This window comes from Myodes glareolus, chromosome 26, assembly GCF_982192425.1.
Source record: "Myodes glareolus chromosome 26, mMyoGla1.1, whole genome shotgun sequence".
NCBI lineage: Eukaryota > Metazoa > Chordata > Mammalia > Rodentia > Cricetidae > Myodes > Myodes glareolus.
The window spans coordinates 11,515,070-11,532,148 of record NC_142051.1 but is presented as its reverse complement, the minus strand read 5'-3'; the positions used below and the strand labels follow the sequence as shown (position 1 = coordinate 11,532,148).

At 48.3% G+C, this 17,079-nt stretch overlaps 1 protein-coding gene across 8 annotated transcripts in view; it reads right to left on the bottom strand.

Moving 5' to 3' along the window:
* The window catches only part of Arhgap9 (Rho GTPase activating protein 9), a 19,396-nt gene that overhangs the window by 1,093 nt on the left and 1,224 nt on the right, over positions 1–17,079 (bottom strand). For 2 of the 8 annotated variants that reach the window (XM_085683177.2, XM_085683178.2), the window contains exons 2-16: positions 8,603–8,936; positions 8,108–8,319; positions 5,919–5,999; positions 5,622–5,729; positions 5,352–5,410; positions 5,103–5,196; positions 4,818–4,913; positions 4,606–4,704; positions 4,284–4,425; positions 4,093–4,203; positions 1,348–1,446; positions 1,123–1,200; positions 945–998; positions 598–732; positions 81–186 (exon numbers count right to left, since the gene is read on the bottom strand). In XM_085683177.2, coding sequence (XP_085539303.2) covers positions 81–186; positions 598–732; positions 945–998; positions 1,123–1,200; positions 1,348–1,446; positions 4,093–4,203; positions 4,284–4,425; positions 4,606–4,704; positions 4,818–4,913; positions 5,103–5,196; positions 5,352–5,410; positions 5,622–5,729; positions 5,919–5,999; positions 8,108–8,319; positions 8,603–8,918 — 1,790 coding nt within the window. In that variant the 5' untranslated portion in view covers positions 8,919–8,936. Of the gene's footprint in view, positions 1–80; positions 187–597; positions 733–944; positions 999–1,122; positions 1,201–1,347; positions 1,447–4,092; positions 4,204–4,283; positions 4,426–4,605; positions 4,705–4,817; positions 4,914–5,102; positions 5,197–5,351; positions 5,411–5,621; positions 5,730–5,918; positions 6,090–7,229; positions 7,364–8,107; positions 8,320–8,602; positions 9,172–17,079 lie in introns of those variants that run through there. The other 6 variants (XM_048418516.3, XM_048418515.3, XM_085683179.2 and 3 more) reach the window with 6 other exon arrangements.

The window sequence follows — 17,079 nt, the reverse complement described above, 5'->3', positions numbered from 1 at the left end:
TCTCTGTGCTACCAGGCCAGTCGCCAAGGAATACCCACTCCATCCTCCCCATCATGAACAAGCTGTTGAGTCTTACTGACCTGCATAAATGCTCCAGGATGTACTGCAGTGTGTCACGGTTGGGCTTCGGCAACAAGTCCACTAATTTTTTTATTTCAGAGAGACACTGATCTGGCTCAGAAAGTTCTAGAGAGAGTGACGGGAAAGACAAGAGAGTGATGTTAGGGAGGGTGATACAACAGGGTAGGTAAATGCGCTCTTTCCCTGTCCATGAATGCTATCACTTGTCTCGTGCTCTCCCCTCTGCACTTCGGTACAAGAGATTCAACCCAGGGCCTTGCATATAATAAGCACACAGCTTACTGCTGAGCTACAGGGCTCCACTCTTTTCCATAGCTCACCTGAGACTTTCAGAATTCTTCCCAGCTCAGTCCTCTAAACATTCACACACATATTCCCCCATCCCTAGAACAACTAGAGTTGGCGTGTAATTATTTTCCATCCTCGTAGATGAAGACGGAAGGGACCCTCTGTTCTAGTCTTTACTGGACAAGTCCTCCCATGTCAGGAGGATCACCCGAAGCTCTTAACCCTTACCAAGGGCATCGCGAAAATGAGGCAGCAACGGCGGAGGTATCAGAGGCTGTGGCAGCTCCCGTAAAAAAAGCTTCAAGGCCCCAGTGATCACATGAATGTCATCCCATTCCGCACTGTCTAAATCTAATTTGCCTTCTAGAAGGAAAAAGAAGTTCCTTGGGTTCCGGACTCAAAGGTCAGGAATTTGGGGGGAAATCTAATTAAAACAGGTCACAAGAATGTGGCAATGGTCCATAGTAGGGCACGGCAACAATAGGGAGAGCCTTTGTCAGAGCGGGACATGGGGGGATTCCATAGGGTACAAAGAGGTCATCGGTCAGTTTTTTGAGAATCTGAGGTGTAAGTACCTTGTCCCGGCTGTTCTGGAAACATGTATCTCCCATCAGAGGTGACTGCCCGTTCTGTAACAAGCACGAGAAGAGACCAGTCGCTGAGACATGCAGTTACAACTCCCTCCCTCAGAATCGTTTTTGGTTCTGAGGTACCCGATTCTTCGATTCATTACTTCTTCCCAAGTCCTCTCACCTCTGTCTACCAGGAAGCGGAGTTTCTGAACCACTGCCAGGTTCCCGCTCACCCGGTAAATGCCGTCCACATCCAGACCTAGGATATGAGGCATAGGGAAGATGGGGACTCAAAAAATGTATATGTGAAGGCTCTGAGGGAGAAAGGAGTCAGGAGGAAGGCAGAGATGGGGCGAACAGGTCCTAGAGCTTGAAAGGAGAGATTTTGGAGTTTGGGAAACACAACCTTTTTTATCCACAGCCTCAACACAGAGCCGGACAAAGCTGGGCACGGTGTCCCCTTCCCTTTGGCACAGCGATTCCAACTGGCAACCGAACACTTGGTCTGCAGAGGAGGGGGTGGATCAGTAAAGGTCCTCAATTCCCATGTGAGACTGGGCCTGCTCAGTATATAGCAAGCCAACAGCCAACATCAAACTCAATGGAGAAAAACTTCCAGCAATTCCACTGAAATCGGGAACTAGACAAGATTGCCCACTCTCTCCATATCTATTCAATATAGTTCTTGAGGTCCTAGTTAGAGCAATAAGACACCAAAGGGAGATCAATGGAATACAAATTGGAAAAAAAGAAGTCAAACTCTCACTGTTTGCTGATGATATGATAGTTTACATAAGTGATCCCAAAAATTCTACCAAGGGAAAAAAATTCTACCAAGGAACTTCTACAACTCATAAACACTTTCAGCAATGTAGCACGATACAAGATTCACTCAAAAAAATCAGTATCCCTCCTGTACACAGATGATAAAAGGGCTGAGGAAGAAATCAGAGAATCAACACCCTTCACAATAGTAACAAATAGCATAAAATATCTCAGAGTAACTCTAACCAAACAAGTGGAAGACTTGTATGACAAGAACATTAAATCTTTGAAGAAAGAAATTAAAGAAGATACCGAAAAGTGGAAAGATCTCCCATGCTCTTGGGTAGGCAGAATTGATACAGTAAAAATGGCAATCTTACCGAAAGCAATCTACAGATTCAACGCAATGCCCATCGAAATCCCAACAAAATTCTTCAAAGACCTCAAAAGAACGGTACTCAACTTCATTTGGAAAAGCAAAAAACCCAGGATAGCCAAAACAATCCTGTGCAATAAAAGAACTTCTGGAGGCATCACAATCCCTGACATCAAACTCTACTACAGAGCTACAGTACTGAAAACAGCCTGGTACTGGCATAAGAACAGACAGGAGGACCAATGGAACCAAATAGAAGACCCGGATATCAATCCACACATCTTCGAACACCTGATCTTTAATAAAGAAACAAAAAAATATCAAATGGAAAAAAGACAGCATATTTAACAAGTGGTGCTGGCATAACTGGATATCAACATGCAGAAAAATGAAAATAGACCCATATCTATCACTAAGCACAAAACTCAAGTTCAAATGGATCAAAGACCTCAACATAAAGCCAGCCACATTGAACCTTAAAGAAAAGAAAGTGGGAAGTACACTTGAATGCATTGGCACAGGGAACCACTTCCTAAATAGAACCTCAGCAACACAGACACTGAGAAACAATTAATAGATGGGACCTCCTGAAGCTAAAAAGCTTCTGTAAAGCAAAGGACAAGACAAAATGACAGACTACAGAACGGGAAAAAATCTTCACTAACCCCACATCAGACAGAGGTCTGATCTCTAAAATATACAAAGAACTCAAGAAATTGGACACCAAAAGAACACATAATCCAATAAAAAAAAAATGGAGTACAGACCTAAACAGAGAACTCTCAACAGAGGAATCTAAAATGAGTGAAAGACACTTAAGGAAATGTTCAACATCCTTAGTCATCAGAGAAATGCAAACCAAAACAATTCTGAGATTCCATCTTACACCTGTAAGAATGGCCAAGATCAAAACCATTGTTGACAACTTATTCTGGAGAGGTTGTGGGGAAAAGGGAACACTTCTGCATTGCTGGTGGGAATGCAAGCTGGTACAGCCCCTTTGGATGTCAGTGTGGTGATTTCTCAGAAAAGTAGGAAATAACCTTCCTCAAGACCCAATAATACCACTTTTGGGTATGTATCCAAAGGATGCCCTATCATGCCACCAGGAAATGTGCTCAACTATGTTCATAGCAGCTTTGTTTGTCATAGCCAGAACCTGGAAACAACCTAAATGCCCCTTGATTGAAGAATGGATAAAAAAAAAAAGTGGTACATTTACACAATGGAGTACTACACAGCAGAAAAAAATAATGATATCTTGAATTTTGCAGGCAAATGGATGGAACAAGAAAACATTATTTTGAGTGAGGTAACCCAGACACAGAAAGACAATTATCACATGTACTCACTCATAGGTGGTTTTTAAACATAAAGCAAAGAAAGCCAGTCTACAAACCACAATCCCAGAGAACTTAGACAACAATGTGGACACTAAGAGAGACTTACATAGATATAATCTACATGGGAAGTAGAAAGTAGAAAAAGACAAGCTCTCCTGAGTAAATTAGGAGCATGGGGACCTTGGGGGAGGATTGAAGGGAGGAGGGGAGAGGCAAGGAGGGGAGCAGAGAAAAATGTAGAGCTCAATAAATATCATGAAGAAAAAAAAAGACTGGGCCTGCTGCCTGCCTCTGCTACTCAAATAATGTGTAGGGGGAAGCAGAAGTATCAGTAGACTCTTACCTGGGTCTGGAAGCTCTATTTGAGCCTCACTAGAGTTTTCGTTAATGCTAAAATTGTAGCCCTGGCTGTCCTGGAACTCAGAGATCCACCTGAGTGCTGGGCTTAAAGGCACCAGCCACTACCCAGCATGGTGCCTCTCACCTGTAATCCCAGACACTTAGGAGGCTGAGGCAGGAGGATTGCCCAAATTTGAGGAAAACCGGGAGATAAATACTGAGAGTATATTCAACGACAATAAAATCTGAAAACCGAAACCTACACAAAACAGAAACACTAGTAAAGCTGGCACAAAGAGCAGTGGCCCATTGGTCCAGCCCAGCCTACCTCGGAACAGACCCCGCTCCTGAAGGCTCTGCAAGGTTGGTCTCTTGGCGATTAGCCGCTTTAACTTGTTCCGCACGCGGTTCTTCTGCTCAGTGCCCTCGGCACACCGATCTGCCAAACCAAAGAGCGTGAGTTCGAGCGGAGGACGCTTCCCTGCAACCCAGCCCGGCCAGCTCAGTCCCACTTCGTACTGGAAATCCTGCGGCTGCTAAGCCTTAGCAGTGGCTTGGACACCGGCTCTGACTCCAACTCGTCATCCTCACCAGCGCTCAGCTCCGCCAGCTCTGCGGGTCCCGAGCCGGACAGACGCAGCTCTAGGGGGTTCTCCCTATCCTAGACCCGGGCAGCCAGGGTGGGAGGATGGAAGGGAGAGCATCGGCACCCCCACATTCCAGCCTGACTCAAGGTCAGGACTCCACCCGAGACCGCCTGGTTCCTACAGCCCTTCTCTTTGTCCCTCCCCTTCCCGGGTCTAGCCTCCCGGGTGCCTTCGGGGTTCTGCACCCTTCTAACCAGCCGCTCGATGACCGCCCGCAGCGCGCGGTGCCAGGCTCGCAGCTCTGGCTCCTCATCCGACTGCAGCAGGAACTCATGGCCGGGGACCGTCCGGATCTGGGGGTCGGGAGGGGAAAGGCTTGCGTCAGCGAGGAGAGCCTAGAACGTCCTCCGGTCAGCCCGTCCACTCCGTCCCCCAAATCTTTGGGGCCGCGCGAGACGGCACTCACGTGCAGGACGTTGCGGCGGCTGGACAAGTGGCGCCCGTTAGCCAGGGCCGCCCCGCGCAGGTCCACACTGCTTTCCGGCCGGCTTCCAGCCGGCGCCTGGCGGTGACGGGAGAAACTGAGGCTGGGTCTGTTTCCTCACCGCTTCCCTCTAGGGTAGTGGCGGTGAGCTGCTTCCGCCTTCCTTTACCTTCTTCTCCATTTCCTTCCTTGCCGCCCCCATCTGTTGACCCGAGGCGCAAACCAGTAACCCCCAAACCCTTGCTGCTCCCCCTGACCGATGCTCACCCAGCCTTGGGACGGCGCAGACTGCGGCGGCCGCTCTCGGTAGAACACAAGGCTGTTACCAGTTAACACCACCCAAGCCGGGCCCCAGTTCTTCCTGTGGGGGAAGGGAGGAGTAGAAGTAGTTAAAAGGTCTTTTTAGAGTTTCACCTGGAGTGCCTGCGTCCCTCCTCCCTTTCCCGGCACCGTCACCATTGCTTACTACCTGTAAAACCCAATAGCCTACACCCCTGACATATTCTGGGTCCTCACCTGAGTTTACGCCCTCCTTGAGCAATCTTGGTCATGTTGATCAGGCCTGACTTTTCCTCCTGGGAAAGGCATGGGGTATTGCTTGTAAGCCACCCTGTGCCACCCACAGCCCTCAAGGGTTCTCTCTAAGGGGTGAGGCCTGTTAAAGTTTGGGGGTGCGGGAGACTGGAGGAAAGCAAACACCCAGAAAGAAGAATGTACTTTCAAGGAGCAGAAGACAAGGTGGCGGGGCAGAGAGGTTCTGGGCGTTCAGAGACAGGAAAGACTCACATGGGGGTCGTCCAGCTGTGGCAGAGTGGAACAGGAATGCGGGGCTGTTGGCTGGTCCGACAGGTCTCCCCAGGGGCTGCCCCTGCTCCGGCTGAGGCTTGGTAAACCCTGAGGATGGGGAATTGAAAGAGGACATTCAATCTGGTGGTCCCAGGTTGCAGGAGGAAGAGGGGTGTGGCTGTGGGAGAGGGCAAGGTTAGTTACAGTGGCAATGGAGAACGCCTTGCATAAGGGGGAGAGTCGTAAAAAGTTAACCTGGACGCTGAGACAGCTGACCACCCACGGGGGTGTTCTCACCTGCGCGTCAAGCCATTCCTGAGGTTGCGAGGCCCCACTGTTCCTAACCAGAGTCTCCGTCTGCTCCATGGAGCTAGGTTTCTGGGTTTAGGGGGAGACAAAGCAACATCCAGATGGTACCTCAACAGTTCAGCACTTCTCACCGTGTCCCCTTTCTTCTGACCTGAGAGCCTCAGAGAGAAATGGGGGAGAGGAGTTTTGAAGGGACAACGGGACACGGAGGAGGAAAGGTGTCTTGAATATGGCACAGGAGAGGCGTCTTAGTGGGATCTAAGCTACAGGGGTTGTTAGTTACGGCCAAAGCCGATGTCCTGGCGGCTCATTAACAATCTAAGCTCTGCCACTTGTCCCCCAATAATCAATCAAAGCGACAATGCTAAAGGGCAGAGAATAATTTATCTGGGGCTAGAGAGATGGCTCAGTGGTTAAGAGCACTGACTGCCTTCTGGTCCAGTTCTAGGAGATCTGACGCCCTCTTCTGGTCTCTGTGGGCACTGCATGCATGGTGGTACACAGGCATACATGCTGGCAAAACACCCATACACATAAATTTTTTTATTTATTGAGAAGTGGATCATTCATATAAATAAATTTGATTATCTCCAATGCTGCTTTTGGGGTCTAACATGAGGTTTAGGTTTGAATAGAGGACAAGAGATAACTATAAAGCCAGGCATGGGAGTGCACACCTTTAATTCCAATCTGGGAGTCAAAGGCAGGTGGATCTCTGTGAGTTTGAGGCCAGTCTGGTCTACAGAGTGAGTCCCAGGACAGTTAGAGCTACACGGAGAAACCTTGTCTTAGGTGCGGGGGTGGGGTGCGGTGGGGCGGGGGAAGAGGTAATTGTAACTAGGCAGTGTGGTCCTTGCCATCGGTCTCAGCTCCGTTCGGGACGCTCATGAGGACGTGACAACCTGTGAGAAAAGTGTGACCTGTCCTCCTGGGAGACAAGTTCCTTCTCTGGCTGGTATCAGGACCCCAGCCTTCTACTTCCCCAGCATAAGACTCCCTGGGCAATTCTAATCCCTTGGGGTCCGTGTCTCAGTGCTCTGATAGCTGAAGGAAGAGACCCAGCCTTTCTCCTAAGAATTCCGCCATCCGTCCCTTCGTCTAGCCTTGGGGGCGGGGACGGGGGGGGGATGGGAGATCCAAGTTCTTCGGGACAGAGACCCAGGACATCAGCGAAGGCCAACCAGATTACAAGACCCAGGGAGCTCTGACAGGAGGGGCTGGGATCCTGCCTGCCAGGGAAGTGGGGAAGAGGAGGTGCGTGCTGCCCCGTCCCTCCCAATCGCTCTCCCGTTTACTCACCTTCGACTCCGGGCCAGGGTGACCCTGGTACAGGGCTAGAAACCCCAGTCCCCGGCTGTTTTTTAAAAATTCTCCCCTCACAGCCTTCTTTGCTCTTCTCCGCACTTCCTGTTGCCAACTTCCCTCCTCCCCCACGCAACCCCGCCCCAGGGCTGCAGGAAAGGGGAACAGGCTTTTTGGGGGGTGGGGTGGGGAAGAGAAAGTGCCCCCTCCTCACACCATTCAGAGGAAAAGACAGCAAGAGGTGAGGGGCCAGGCCAGGGGAGGATGGGAGAAAGGACTTATCCACAGCAGACAAAGAGGGAGGGAGCCAGGCTGGCTTGTAATCCCAGCATTTGTGAGGCTGAGGCAGGAGAATTATAGGAGTTTGAGGTCAATCTGGCCTACCTAAAGAGTCCAGCTCAGCTGGGCCTACTACAGAGTGAGACCCTGGCTCAAAATACAACTGACAAAAGAGGAGGGGGAGGGGATGGACAAGAGAGCTATAACTTTAGAAGGAACTTGCTGGTAGCCAGCACGAAGACAGGACAGAGGACAAACCTTGCCCTGGGCTAGGAGTCCGAAGCAGAGAAAAAGCAGTCCTTTGACCTTCCTTCTGTTGGGCTGGACTCGCATCCCCTCAGGGCCTGTGTCATTTGCTGTCCTTCCTCACCCCTACTTTGCTCAGAGCCTCTCTTTCTCCACGTGCAGGGTCTTTTCCAACCACCTCAGCATCTTTATTTTATTTATCAGGTTTGTTTAATGTCACCCTCTCCCACCCTCAGTCCTTTAAGGTTTAAGGGAGGACACTGTCTGTCTCCTTTACCTCTATACCCAAAACAGGGCCTCATGGTAGTGTAACTGAGCACGGACCGTGCTGATGAAGACCTGTGACTTACCGTGTCGGTACTGGCCTCTGTCATGGAACCTTCCTGGGAGAGAGATCTTTCTCTTGGCCCTTCCCTGAGGGGTTTCAGGAAGCAGGGTTTCAAATAGGCCATGCTGACACTTCTGTACATTTTGCGGGAACAGGGAGGAGGTTGCTCAGAAGTAACCTGGGGTTCCTGAGGCAGGTAGAGTTCCTCCAGGGAGCCATGAAACATCTTTGTCCCTGGAAAGAGAGACGTGGAGGAGTGGCGGGTGATGACAGATAGGGCCTCGGCTGAGTTGTCAAGGAATACAGAGGAAAGCTGCCGGAAATGACTTGAGACCTAACCAGCTTAGAGCTAGGAGGGATAAAAGGTGGTCCCACCATGGTGTATGTGAGAACAGTGAGTCTGATCAAAGGGAAACGAGACAAAGGGGTCACCAGAAGCGAGAGGCAAACCCACTCGGTAACTCTCTCAAGCCAGGGAGGCAGGAAGGGGAAAGGGGAAAGCTTAGACTTTACTTACCAGGACTCCAGAGGGATGCATTGTGGGTAGAGTCTGCTGATCTGGGGCAGGAGAGTGATTCCTCAGTCATATAGGCAGCTGGAACAAAGACGGGCCTGGAGCAGGAGGGCACTCCTAGGCGCCTTGCCAACCACCAGTCTGAGTTGGTCTTTCGAAGCAGTTGGAACCTGTCACCTTCAGCCAGAGACACCTCCCGGCCATCCGCCCCGGTATAGGTGAAAGGATAAAGGACACAGAGCTGGGGTCCCTGAGAGGGGCTTTGTAGACTCACTCCTAGATTTCCCCAGATACTTGGCCACCATCGACCTGAGAGCATTGTGGTCAGCACTGTCACCTATGGGAAAAAGGAGAGTTGAAGTTCCAGAAGGAAATAGGAGTGGGTGCCTCCATACAGAGTGACATGGCTCGTGTGTGTGTGTGTGTGTGTGTGTGTGTGTGTGTGTGTGTGTGTGTTGGATGAGAGAGGACAGGAGCCTTGGAGAGAAAAGGAAGGAGTAGACTAGAGAGGAGCCCTGTGTGGGAGAGATCAGCACAGGTTTGGGGGCTGAGACGACCTGCGTGATGCGTCTGATGAGGAAGTGTATACAAATACGGTGAGAGAGGATGTGGTCAGTAGACCTATGTGGCTGGCAAGGCAGGAAATCAGAAAAGATGACCGAGCTTGGTAATTTTTTCCTTTAGATACCTTGTGGAGGTCACCTGAAGTCTCAGGGGTAGAAAGAGTTGGTCCTGGGTGCCAGTGGGTGTCCTGAGCTAGACCCAGAGAGACCGAGAGGAACACGGGAGAAAGTACGAGGGAGAATGACTAAGAAAAGGTTATGACTTGTGACCTTTATTAAGTTTGCTCAGGCCTTGTTGTTTCTATGACCAACTGCCTCAGACTTAAACCTTTGTGTTTCCTGTGCAGACAGACAGACAGACAAACAGAAAAACTGCAAGAATGAATGAGAGGGAAAGAGAAAGGGGCTAAGAGAAAGAGGGGTTCATATCACTTCCAGTCCTATCTAGGACACATTTTGGGGGTATGAGCCTCTAGATCAGCCTTTTGGGTGGGTCCCCAGGTTTATTGTGGGGCTCTATTAATTGCATTCTTGTGTTATCTAAGTGTTTTTTCTGTATGTCTGTCTGTGCACCATCCAAATGTCTGATGCTTGAGGAGTCCAGAAGAGGGTGTTGGATACCCTAGATCTGGGGTTTCCGGTGGCTGTGAGCTGTCATGTGCACGCTGGGAATTGAACTCAGGTCCTCTGGGAGGATGGCCAGGCTCTTTTTTTTCTCTTTTCCTCCGGAGACAGGGTTTCTCTGTGCATCTCTGGCTGTTCTAGAACTTGCTTGGTAGACCAGACTGGCCTCGAACTCACAGAGATCCACCTGCCTTCCGAGTGCTGGGATTAAAACCACTGGCTTTTTTTTTTTAGACAAGTAGTGCTGTATATGTAGTATACATGTATCTATGTAGTATACATGTATCTATGTAGTATACATTTATCTGTGTAGTATACATGTATCTATGTAGACAGGTAGTGCTGGCTGTCCTGGAACTTGCTATGTCCCTGACCTCACAGAGATCCACTTGCCTCTGTCTTTCAAATGCTAGGATTAAAGTGTGTGCCACCTGTTGGACCACCATACCCGGCCTCATTGACTTATTTTTAAGGTGTTTGTTTTGTTCTGTTTGCTTCTTTTTCAGGCAGTGGTGGTGCATGTCTTTGACTCCAGCACACGGGAGGCAGAGGCAGGTGGATCTCTTGTGAGTTTGAGGCCAGCCCGATCTACAGAGTGAATTCTAGGACAGCCAGAGCTACACAGAGAAATCCTATGGAGGCCAGAAGAGAATGTCAGATCCCCTGGCAAGTTTCCTCTTTATAAACATTTCCTTCCTCCAGGATTTCAGGTTATCAGTGACCTACCAGGGCTGGGGATTGTTAGGAATTTTTCCTAACGCGAGCTCTTTGCCAAAGCAAAAATCCCAATCAAGCCAAATCACAACAAGCCAAATTAAAAAATATCCAAGTTTAATGGGATTCCTGTGCTCTCGGGTGGCCCCGAGGGGGAACCGGGCCGTGAACTCGACCACCAGGTGGAAGGAAAAGAGACCAGGTGTTGCTCCTTTGGAGATCACATAAATACCCTGTGGGAGTGGTTCTGATTCGCCCCCGGGAGGGGTCACGGGGAGGGGTCAGGACCTGCCATGCTGGGATTTGGAGTCCAGACCAAAGCAACTCCCAGGACTGGGGTCTACGCTCCCAACCCTCCCTTGACCTTCTCGAAGGCGACCACATAAAGCCTAAAGCCGTCGTCATTTCCTATTCCTCACCTCTCCACTTTCCCCGAGTACACCCCAGTCCTAGCAAGCACTTCCTAATCCTTAAGCTGTGTGACATTCTGTGGCACGCGACCCAACTGCTCCTTCCCCTGCTGGTGTCCTTCCTTGTTCCCCTTCTGGCAGTTACTTCATTGCGGGAGAATCTTCCTCTGCCTGCTCCTTAAACCACAGAAACCCATCTGAGCTGTGTCTTTTGCGCTTTGAGTGGCTCCCTCAGTGATCGGACTTTCTCAAATGGCCTCTGTACCCTGCTAAGCTCTGTGTCTCCAGTTCAGATCTTCCTCTGGAGCTCTGGCCTTCTCCACCGTCTGCTGAAGCACTCTGCAAGTCTGTCGTGACAAATTCAGTCCCCACTGCAGTGTCCGTATCAACCTTCCCTACAAATCTTTGTCTCCAGCATTCAGCTGCCAGACTTAAATCCAATAAATATCTACTGAATCGTTACTAACACTTAGGCTAGGCGGGACCATGCTGATTGTGGTGATAAATCTGGGCCAATAATGCCCTCTCATACAATTAAACCCCTCTGTGATAAGGATCGCCGCTGTAGAGGAAGTTAGAAGCATCTGCAGGAGAAGCATGTGCCCAATTGTGCATGCCAGAAGCCCTGCAGCTTCTTGTCTGTTTCCTCACTGCTCACATCGATTCAACATCGATTCAGTACCAAGTACTGAAGTTGGTATTTTTCCAAATCTCCTCCCCTGCCTTGCTGGCGATTGAACCCAGGGCCTTCTGTACAGCCCACAAGATATGTGACTACTGAGCTACATTCTAGTCTTTGTATTTCTTCTATTTACTTTTTGATTTTTTGAGACAGGGTTTCTGGCTCTGGCTGTCCTGGAACTCACTCTGTAGACCAGGCTACCCTTGAACTCAAAGAGATTCGCCTGCCTCTGCCTCCCATGTATTGGGATTAAAGCCACGACACAAGTTCTTGGGTTTTCAAAAAGGTCTGGCTCTGTGGCTCATGCTGTTGTGCAACTCAAGCGAACCTCTGTGAGTTCGTGGTTAGCCTGGTCTACAGAGCAAGTTCCATGGCAGCCAGAGCTGCTATACAGAGAAACCCTGTCTAGGGCAGGAGATGGTTTAGCAGTTAAGAGTACTGGCTGTTCAGTTCGTGCAAGGCGGTGCATCACGCATGACCCTTTGTAACTCATTCTAGGGAATCCAACCCTCTTCTGTCCATGTGGTGCACAGACAGGCATGCAAGTAAAACACTTATACACAACATTTTAAGGAGAAAAAACTATTTGGGGGCAGAGTCTCATGTATGCCAGGCTGGCCTTGAACTGACTATGTAGGTGAAGATGACCTTGAACTCTTGGTCCTCTTGCCCCACAAGTTTGGAATTATAGGCATACGTCGGAATGCCTGGCTCTTTCACATTTCAAGATTTATATATACGAGTGTATATGCATGCAGGAAGCCAAATTCCAACCTTCTGTAAGCACAAGTGTTCTTAACCACTGAGCCATGGCTCCAGCGCCAAATAGAGTTTTTATTTTTATTTATTTACTTTTTTGAAACATGATCTTGCTTTACATTCCTGAATGGCCTAGTACTCTATTTAGCCTAAGACTGACCCTGGATTTACTTCAATCCTGTCTTTGCCTTCTGTGTGCTGGGATTACAGGCCTGCCCGTCCAGGCCTGGCATTCTCCTCCCATCACCCATCCTCTAGCATCAAAGAGTCTGAAATCTTGAAAAATAGTGAGTGTGTGTGTGTGTGTGTGTGTGTGTGTAGTCTAGAGGAAGGTTTTTTAGGTGTTCTGTTTCCACTCTGTGGGTCCTGGGGTTTGAATTCAGGCCATTAGACTTGGTGGCAAACACCTTTTATTATCATTTTGGTTGGGTGGGGTCTGCTGAGACAGTGTTTCACTGTGTATCTCAGATTAGCTTTTGGGCTCCTTATGCATCCTAAAGTGGTCTCAAACTTCTGTCTGGGCCTCCTGAATACTGGGATTATAGGTGTGAGAGACATGTCTACCCCATATTTTATTTATTGTTTTTGTTATTCCTTTGCAGTCACTTTAAGGACTAACCACGCCCACCCCAGCCACTTCTGACCTTCCCCGTCGCCATCTTTCCCTGTCTTGTGTTTGTCCCTTGTTGTGTGTACATGTGTCTTTTTGTTTTTCTCTATGTTTTTCTTATGTCTCTCTGTTTTCCTCTTCTTTTTTTTTATTTTTTTATTTTTTTTGTTTTTGAGACAGGGTTTCTCTGTAGTTTTTGGTGCCTGTCCTGGAACTAGCTCTTGTAGACCAGGCTGGCCTCGAACTCACAGAGATCCGCCTGCCTCTGCCTCCCGAGTGCTGGGATTAAAGGCGTGCACCACCACCGCCCGGCCTGTTTTCCTCTTCTTTAAGCAATAAATGTCTCCCTCTTCTTTAAATAATACTATGTCCTGTGAGCCTTTTATCTGCCGTAACCGCCCGCCTGACTCCCCCGGCTGCATGGCGCTGCCACCCTGGAGATCTTGCAGGGATCCACAGCCATCCTTGATGGACTAGAAGCTGCTCTGCGAGCCGCCCAGGGCATCCCATCATCATATTCTTTTTAAAGAACAATAGGTTTTTCAAGACAGGGTTTCTCTGTAGCTTTGAAGCCTGTCCTAGAACTCATTCCATAGACCAGGCTGGCCTCAAACTCACAGATATCTGCCTGTCTCTACCTCCTGAGTGCTGGGATTAAAGGGGTGTGGTCACCTGGCCACCATATATTATTTTTAAGGTGATACAAAGATAAATAAGGAGCCAGCAAGATGCCTTATTTGGTAAAGGTGCTTGCAGTGGAAGCCTGAAGATCCACATAAAGACGGAAGATGAGTGTGGTAGTGCACACCTTTGATCCCAGCTCTTGGGAGGCAGAGGTAGGTGGATTTCTATGAGTTCCAGGCCAGCCCAAGCTACATAATATAGAGACCCTGTCTCAAACAAACAAATAAATAATAAACAAACAAACATAAATAAATAAATGATGGAAGATTAGAACCAGCTCCACAGAGTTGTCTTCTGATCACCACAGATGTGTGCCCCACCTTAAGCACATGTACTAAGTTTTTAAAAAGATAAACAAGATATCCCTTAGTTTTGGCTTTTTAGTATAGTCTTGGCTGTCCTGTAATTCACACTGTTGGCCAGGCTGACCTTGAACTCACAGAGATCCACCTGCCTCTGCCTCCTGAGTGCTAGGATTAAAGGCTTGTGCCCTCACTGCCCACCTTAGGATGCCTCTTATCTTACACGCGTTCCTTTCACTTGACTTCGTGGTGAAACTTCTCACTTTCCCTCAATTCACCCTTTTCCTTACATAGGCCCTCAGCGCCCTTCGCTATGACCGCCTAGTTCTCTTACGATTGTATAGTTCTGCATAAGCGTTAGTGTTAATCTTTTCAAAGAGTTTTGCTTACAAGTGAGTGTAACTTTATTATTATTATTATTATTATTATTATTATTATTATTAGCAGAGAAAGCACCAGGTGACCTTCCTCCTTAGCCAACGTCCCAGAAGCCTCCCCTTGCCTCAAACAAGACTCAAACAAGAGTCTCCCAACTCAGTGTCCCTCCCTTCTACTTCTGTGCTTCTCTCTAGCCATCCTCCTGACTTCCTTGTACTCCTGATGATTTCTTATAATCTTATCTTTACTTCCTGCCAACTAGTTGCTTCCTCCACCTTTTGGTAGACTTTACGTAATCCTGCCTTATTTATTTTTAAGGTTTATTTATTTATTTATTATATATATATTTTTAAACAGGGTTTCTCTGTGTAACAATCCTGGCTGTCTTGGAACTTGCTTTGTAGACCAAGCTGGTCTCAGTCTCACACAGATCTGCCTGCCTCTGCCCACCAAGTGCTGGGATTAAAGGCATCACCACCACAGCCTGACTGATTTATATTTATGTATACAGTTTTCTGCCTACATGCATGCCTGCAGGACAGGAAAAAAAAAAACCAGATCTCATTATGGATGGTTGTGAGTCACCATGTGGTTATTGGAAATTAAACTAAGGTCCTCTAGAAAAGCAGCCAGTGCTCTTAACCACCGAACCATCTCTCCAGCCCCAAGTGTAACATTTCTGTGCAGGGCCCAAGGAAGGCAGAAGAGGCCGTCCTTTACAACTAATGTCACAGAGGCTGTGCGCTGCATGCATGCTGTGCGCTCGGGACCAGAGCTCAGCCTTCTGCATGAGCAGCAAGTTCCTTAACCTCTCTAGCCCCTTATTTTTTTAATTAATTAAAAACAAACCAGGGCTGGAGAGATGGCTCAGTGGTTAAGAGCACTGACTGCTCTTCCAGAGGTCCTGAGTTCAATTCCCAGCAACCACATGGTGGTTCACAACCATCTGTAATGAGATCTGGTGCCCTCTTCTGGCCAGCAGGCACACATGAAGACAGAATGTTGTATATATAATAAATAAATCTTTTTTAAAAAAACACACCTTTTTTTGAGACTGGGTCTATGAAGACTGGGTCTATGTTAACTTTGAACTCAAACAGATCCAACTGCCTTTGCCTTCTGAGTGCTGGAATTAAGGGAAGTGCCCCATCATATCCAGACACCCACCCCACTCCCCCCCCCCCCCCGCCCCCCGTTTTATTTGTATGGGTGTTTGTCTGTATGCACACCTGTGCGTTACATGCAGGCAGTGCTCAAGGAGGCCAGAAGAGGGAGTCTGATCCCCTGGGACTGAAGTTGCAGACATGGTAACTTCATTGAACACAAACACTGGGGATCAAAGCTGAATCCCCTGGAAGAAAGGCCTGTTTTTCACTGCTGAGCCATCTTTCCAGGCCTCCTTATTTATTTTTTGGATAAGTCTCTTGTAGCTTATGCTAGCTTGCAATAGAGGCAGGTGGATTGAATTCCCTTGAATTTCTGATATTTTGTCTTCACCTCCCCAATGCTGGGATGGCAGAAATGGGTGTGCCAACCTGGCACTATGGAGTGAACCCAAGGGCTTGTACACACTAGTCTACATTCCCCGCTCCTAAATAATACATTCTCATTAGTAACATCCTTTGAAATTGGTGGGTATCTACATATCTACAGTAATTTCCAATTTTTTACATTAATACATTTTTTTTCTCCCAGACAGGGTTTCTCTGTAGCTTTGGAGCCTGTCCTGGAACTAGCTCTGGTAGACCATACTGGCCTCGAACTCACAGAAATCCACCTCTCTGCCTCCTCAGTGCTGGGATTAAAGAAGGTGCCACCAACACTGGGCTTTGTTTTTTAATTTATCCTATTCATACACCTAGGCCGCAGCCTCCCTCCATTGTCCCTCTCCTCCAGTTAATTTCCAATTTGACAGTAAAGCTAGCTCATAATTCCCTGACTACAAAACTGATTTCTTTAAAAATTATTTTTATTTCATGTGTTTTCATGTTTTGTCTGCATGTATGTAAGTGTGAAGGTATCCCCTGGAATAGGAGTTACAGACAGTTGTGAGCTGCCATTTGGGTACTGGTACTGGAAATTGAACCTGGGTCCTCTGGAAGAGCAGCCAGTACTTTAAACCGCTGAACCATCTCTCCGGACCCCAAAACTGATTTTCAAAAATGTGATTTTTGAAGATAGATTGTTTAGGAGCCCAGGCTGGCCTGGGACTCGGTATGTAGTCAAGGATGACTTTAAACTTCTGAACCTCCCCGTCTCTACGTTCCAAGGGCTGGGTATACAGGTGTGTGTACCTTGGAGGTCTTAAAACACTGATGCTGGACGGTATTGGCCCACGTCTTTAATCCCAGTACTCGGGAGGCAGAGGCTGGCAGAGCTCCGAGTTCGAGGACAGCCAGAACTGTCACACAGAGATATCCAATCTGGAAAAACCCAAACCAAACAAAACCAAACAAAACACCGCCCCCACTTCAATCAACAAACCACCAAACAAACACTGATTAGCGGCATCAAGGAGGCCCAGGGGCTAAAAGCATTGCCACCAAGCCTGACGACCACAGTTCAATCCCTGGGGCTCACGCCGTGGACACCACGACTTCTGAAGGAGGCCTCCGATCACGGCGCGCACGCTCTACCAAGCTCCCACCTCCCTGTCCACACACGAATTAAAAAAATTTTTAAAAAATTAAAATTAAAAAACAATAAGTTGAATCGGCGAGTGCGAGCAGCAGCAATCATGACCGCCACCTTATC